General features: G+C 39.9%; 1 protein-coding gene across 1 annotated transcript; it reads right to left on the reverse strand.

Moving 5' to 3' along the window:
* Nucleotides 1-369: 369 nt before the first annotated feature.
* Nucleotides 370-3,879, reverse strand: LOC149577438 (pentatricopeptide repeat-containing protein At2g13600-like). The gene is made up of 2 exons (XM_089823861.1): nucleotides 771-3,879; nucleotides 370-675 (listed from the first exon to the last, which is right to left on the reverse strand). The coding sequence occupies exon 1, from the start codon at nucleotides 3,665-3,667 to the stop codon at nucleotides 1,445-1,447; it is 2,223 nt and encodes a 740-aa protein (XP_089679987.1). The 5' UTR covers nucleotides 3,668-3,879; the 3' UTR covers nucleotides 370-675; nucleotides 771-1,444.
* Nucleotides 3,880-6,661: the final 2,782 nt, after the last annotated feature.

Below are 6,661 nucleotides of genomic sequence, written 5' to 3' on the forward strand. Positions count from 1 at the left end.
ATAAATCTGAGAACTTCTGGTGGACAGAGATTCAGCGTATAGATCAAAGTGGTCATGACTTGTTAGAGTCAAAAAAACCAGAGTGGCCTCCGTAATTATTTTATATCATTAGCATGAACCCTGAGGAGTGATGCTAAGGCATTACAATAAAAGAACACAAATAATGCAGCATTCATTTCCATGTAATGTAGGCTTTCTTGCCTAGGTCGATTCCCTTATTCACTTTGTACCCTGTATAACATCAATTAGACCAGAGCTCGAGACATCAAAAACTGATCTTATGCAATTAGTATGAATTAGTTGTTTGTGTCAGTGATATCATTTTAGGGTTTTGAAAACTTTGCCATAAACACTGTCATACTAAAAAAGTGTATAAAAACGATTTTGCCCATAATAAAAAGATTTAGTTTTAATGATGCTTGTTATTCTTGGTAGACCCTTCACTAAATTTGGACCCTGAAGATAATTGTGGGAACAATCCTGATCTTCAGAAATTCCTGCCTTAGGTGCTCAAGAAACCTTGTGTAGCGAGGGGATCACAGTGTGTAGTGACAGCACGGGTCGTATGTTTTGCAGCTTCGTTCTGAGCTGCATGTTCGGCCTTCTCAACATGAGCCCTTCAGCCAGCCTTGCTATCTCCTTTTCAGCCCTGTCATGCACAGAAGCCTTCTCAATCTGCAAAATACAACGAGCATTCACCAAACAAAAAGAAAAAACTTTAAAATTTATCCAACTAAAAACACTTTCTTGATACAAAAGAACCCATTAACCTTTGCTTGGGCAGAAGCCTTGACCCTTTCCATGCCCGCCTTTGCAGAGGTGGTTGCATTGCTCATCTTCTCCTTCGCCATGCTGCTGCATTCTTGGCTGATTGCATCTTTGTTCTGCTAACAATATGTTTCTTACACCTACTTGAAAGCAACCCACTTTCTGTGTTTACGAATTCAAGTGAATCTGTTTGATGGAAGATTGGGAGAAGAGGCGAGAATGAGGAGCTATGTGAGATGGGATACATTATTGGGAAGTTTTACACACGTACGGATCCCACACTGTTTCCTCCTTCTCGAGCGGGGAGACCATTTCATGGAATCGGTGTAAGACATCTAGAGATTCTGGCTGGAGTCTCCCACAGAAGAAGCCTATGGACTTAAATATATTGAATACATAATCATATAAAAATACTTCAACTATTGCACTTATCCAACACTTGACAACATTAATAGTTGTTTCATGGACACTGTCGAGCAGCTCAAATATAATTACAATTTACAACTTCTCTTTCACTGTTGGAACAGAGGGATAACGAAGTCTACTTTCTAAATTCATCCGGTCTAGGCATTGGACCTAGAATACACTCCATTGCCTTCATCTTCTCAAAAAATGTTATCCAATTTTACGTTAACCTTTCTGTTTTGGGTATAAACAATGTCCTAGACAAAAAGCTTTATACCATTTCTTGGACTTCAATCCAACTACATCCAGGTATCTTTTTGATTCCTCTATCCTTCATCAATTTCCTTATATTTTGAGCATCACCCCACCTACCAACTTCTGCATGAATGTCTGAAAGAAGAACATAAGGTGCAGCATTTTTTAAATCCAACTCCAAAAGGAGTGTTGCCACAAATTCTCCCAACCTTCTATTTTTATGGGATTTAGAAGAGCCAAGTAAGCTCATCCACACAATCATCTCAGGTTTTAGTGGCATTTTGATGATAAAATTTAAGGCTTCCTCAAGATATCCTGCACGGCTAAGAAGGTCAACAACACACACATAATGATCCATTGTTCTATTACAATCACTAATACAACTGAAGAATTTACAGCCCTTGTCCACCAGACCTGCATGGCTGCAAGCAAGTAAAATCCAAACGAAGGTTACATGATTGGGATTTATTCTAGAGTCTTTCATCAGTTCAAAGAGTTTGAGGGCATCCTTGCCATAGCCATGCATGGCACATCCTGCAATCATTGTAGTCCATGAGACCAGATTAGGATTATGTAACTTGTCGAACAATTTGCGGGCCCTTTGTATGCTTCCACATTTGGCATACATGTCTATTAAAGCATTCACAACAACACCTGACGAAATTCCATTTTCAATTATTGTTTCATGGAACTGCATACCCAGGTCTAAAGCTCCCACTTTGGCGCATGCTGGAAGAATGCTAGCAAAGGTTGCAGAGTTTGGTTTTACACCTGCAAATTTCATTTGATTGAAAAACTTCAAAGACTTTTCAACAAGGCCATTTTGTGTGTATCCTGCAATCATTGCAGTCCATGAGACCACATCTCTTTGAGGCATTTGTTTGAAAATTTCTAAGGCTTCGTCAAGCACCCCATTTTGAGCATATCCAGCAATTATTGCATTCCACGAAATCAAGTTTGTTTGAGACATTTTATCAAACAGTTTACGTGACTTCTGTATGCTTCCACATTTTGCATACATGTCTATGAGTGAGGTCACAACAATAACATCTGACAAAAACATGCATTCAATTATTATCTTATGGAATTGCATACCCACTTCCAGTGCTCCAATTCTAGCACAAGCTGTGAGGATGCAGGAAAAGGTTGCTGAGTCTGGCTTTACACTTGCTAATTGCATTTCTTTAAAAATATATAGGGCTTTTTCATCAAGTTTGCTTTGTACATATCCAGAAATAATTGCATTCCATGAAACCACATTTCGTTGAGGCATTTCTTTAAAAAGCAATATAGCTTCATCAAAACCATCATTTTGTGTATACCCTGCGATCAACGTATTCCATGAAACTGCATCTCGCTGGGACATTTTGTCAAACAGTGTGCGTGCCTTCTGCATGCACTTACATTTACAATACATATCTATCAGAGCATTTAACACCACAGCATTTGGTAAAATTGCACTTTCAATTATTTTGTGATGTAACTGCATACCATGTTCCAGCGCTCTGAATTTGGCACAAGCTGGGAGTATACTAGCAAAGGTTGCTGAATCTGGCTTTACATTTGCCGACTGCATTTGCTTAAATATCTCACAGGCTTTCTCAACAAACCCATTTTGTGCACATCCTGTGATCATTGTAGTCCAGGAAACCCTGTTCCGCTCAGGCATTTCTTTGAAAAGCCTAAAAGCTTCATCCAGGACACCCTTTTTAACATATCCTGCAATAATAGCATTCCAAGATACCACATTTGGATTAGACATTTTTTTGAAAATCCTTAAAGCCTGATCAAGGTCACCATTTAGTGCATATCCGGAAACCATCCCATTCCATGAGACCACATTCCGTTCAGGCATTCTGTCAAACACTTGGCCTGCCTTCTGAATTCTTCGGCATTTCCCATACATGTTCATCAAAGCATTGGCAACAACAATACGTGACAAAAAACCTCTCTCAATTATTCTTTGATGGATTTCTATCCCCTGTTCCAAAGCTCCCATTTTGGCACACGCAGGAAGTATATTTGCAAATGTAGTAGCATCGGACTGAACCCCTGTTCTATTCATTTGGTGAAAAAATGCCATTACCTCTTGGGGACACCCGCGCTTTCGGTAAGACGTAATTAACATATTCCATGAGGACACGTCTCGTTCTCTCATGTGGTTGCACGCATTTACTAAACCTCCGTTCTGTGCATGTTTGGCAGAAGTAACTCCGGTGCCATTCATAAAAGAGCGCATCAGATTATCCTCTCCAGAATGTGCTCAGACATTGGTTATGGATGTCATTTTAATATTTTATGAATGAATGGCAGAGAAACCATTTTTCGTTTTGACCTTTGATTCAATAGGACTTCTTGTTTCATATAACGGATCATGTTGCACCCAAGCAAGCGGACTTTTGAATTTGGTGACCGTATTCTGCCGATGATTCCCTTTCAATTGTCTCAGGCCTGATCGAACCCCTAATTGAAATCCCATGTCTTTTATCATTCCTTCTCCTAACAGATATCCCACAAAATTCAGATGTAAAATCAAACTCTCAATGTGGTATCAAACTGGAAAGGACCTTGTGAAGGTAGCGCACTAAGAATGCTTGATCAACAACAATACTGTGATGTGAATATCAGGATTTAACTGTGTGATTTTGAGTCAAACTCGATGACCCATGTTTCATGAGTAGTGATTCAACATGAATCCATCTCTCATGAGAATAAATGGAACACTTAGCACTCATTGGATCTAGGTGATGCTCACAGGGGTGAAGCATACTGAAGCATACTCATTGGAACAACAATACTGTTGCATTACGAGATTTTTCTGAATCATGATGGAAAATAATCCTATAGACATGGTTTAAAATTTCTTATGAAAGAATAAAATTAGGCTGATAAAAGTTTTAAAATTTTAGTATTGAAATTTTTTTAATTAAAAATTTACATGAGAAATTAAAATAATAAATAATAATTTTAAAAGATAAAATGTATGTTTTTGATTAAGTTAAGCAGTAAGAGGGTGTTGGTCCTTGGTACAAACAACTTGCACTATACTGCTAAACGTGATTAACAGTCTCAAGTGCCAAATCCAAGATCACCAAGGATCTACAATATTAACTTACCTCCATCAATGACAGAGGTTAGAGAATAACACACCTTGGGACAAGCCCCCAAACAGTTGTGAAACAAAACAAAAAACAAGAACCAAGGACTTGGATGAGCCCTTTAAAACTTCCAACATTCATCCAAACACAAAAACCAAAGGTTTGGAAGCGCCCTTTAAAACTTCCAGCGTACCTCCAAACATAGGACAACCAAGACTAGGAAGTAGTAGGTCCTTTTAACATCAGCATATGAACAACAAAACAAGGCAGCAAGCTGCCTGCCTTTTCTTCTCTGAAACAGAGATTCGGACCCATCTTGGCCCAATTCTTAGGCCAACACCTTCAAAGATTTTCCAACTCACAGCAGTCTCCTTTCCCACCTCAATAGTGAAAGGGTCCCCCACAGCAGAAGCATGGCAATGGAAGATCAAACCAACAAAGTTGGGAAGATGGAACCTCCAACCCCCCCACCTCTCAGCAGCAACAACCAAGAAATTGTCCCCCTCACTAGGAGTCTCCCACAACTCACACTAGATCTCCATCTCAATAGGAGATAGCTTCACCTCCATAGAAGCCATGCAAGAAGGAGCATAGACACGAATCCAAGTCCACCACCACTATAACAACGTTTTTCTCATAATGAGAGGACAAAGGGGAGTCCTCCCACCAACGATCCAAATATCAAGGTTAGGAAGGTGGAACCACCAACCCTCCAACCTATCAAAAGTAGCAGCCTTGACAATGTCTCCCTCACTAGAAGTCACCTCCACCCCCAGCAACTCACAAAATCTCTCCACCTCAATAGGAGATAGCTTCACCTCCATAGAAGCCCTGCGAGACAGAGTAGAGACAAAAAACCAAGCCCACCACCTCTGTAACCACATTTTGTTCATAGTGAGAGGACAAAGAATAGCCCTCCCAGCCAAGAACCAACCATCCACTAGTGGTGGAACCCAAGCATGGTTAACCAACATTAGGACACAAGAGCCTAATGCATGAAACCAGTAGTGTCCAAGAGAAGCCAGCCGCATAAGCCTCCACAACCTAAGATTGCCTCAACAGTAGCAACCTATCCTGATATCCAGCGAATGGAGGGGGAGAGGAAACCTTCCAACCCAGCCATTACCGGCGTAATAGCAAGGAGAGTCATGCAGATAGTAAATCTCCACACCAACACTTGAGTCATTCCCAAGTAAGATGAGCCAAAGAGAATGAGAACCTTGGACCAAGCCTTGGAACCCCAAGCTCCCACCTTTGCCCATGTTACCAACACATCTATCTACGCATTTGGGGGAACACCGCTCACCCCAAAAACATAGAAGGCCAGAGCTAGCTTTCTCAAAAACTAAGAAAACAACCCTCAAAAGAAAGTTGTCCCCAGCTAGGAGCAACACCCAGAAGGAACTCGTCAACATTGTCACCAGTAGGAAAGGTACCGAATACTTAACCCTGATCCCTACATATCATTCTCAGAAAAAGGCCACAGCCAAGAGGAGTTCCACCCCAAAGGAAAAAACTCACAGCTGGACTGCACCACACACGAGCACTCTGACCCCATGTTTTCTAATCAACAACAAGAGAGCGCTGAGACAACAAGACCGCTGGATCCAACCGAAAAAAGTCCTCCAAAAGCCCACAAAACCGTATTCCCTCAACCCCAAGCTTCGCATCATCCTCGTCTTCATCACTCCCTTCTCCCTCTCCAATCTCAGATACCCCTGCATTGCATCCGCGTCTACAGGGAACCCTTCGTTTGAAAACTCCAGGCCCGCTCCCTTTCCCGCTCATAGCATTTCGTTTGAAAACTCTAGATATAAAATGTATGTTATTATGTAGATATAAAATTCTTTAATGTTTGTGGAAAATCTCACTCTTCTTTTAATAGTAATTAAGATTATGATTTCTATTTCTTAAATTTAAAGATTTATTTTAATTTTATAACTATTATTTTTAATTCGATGAGGTTATGTTTATTTGTATTTATTTTCTTAATATTGTTATTGGTTTGAAATAGAGTTCACTAGATTGGTGGTATATTTCAAATTTGATTTTAGTATACATGATTTAAGTTCATCAAAAAATTAATATATTATGTTAAAGTCTTCAAATATCTAGTTAATTGTGTAAAAATTAAT

Source organism: Cupressus sempervirens, chromosome 1 (genome assembly GCF_028749045.1).
Source record: "Cupressus sempervirens isolate cs-2001-9-10 chromosome 1, ASM2874904v1, whole genome shotgun sequence".
Classification (NCBI taxonomy): Eukaryota; Viridiplantae; Streptophyta; class Pinopsida; order Cupressales; family Cupressaceae; genus Cupressus; species Cupressus sempervirens.

Excerpts from the sequence above, each read along its gene's own strand:
- LOC149577438 (XM_089823861.1), bottom strand. The coding sequence starts at position 3,667 with ATGCGCTCTTTTATGAATGGCACCGGAGTTACTTCTGCCAAACATGCA.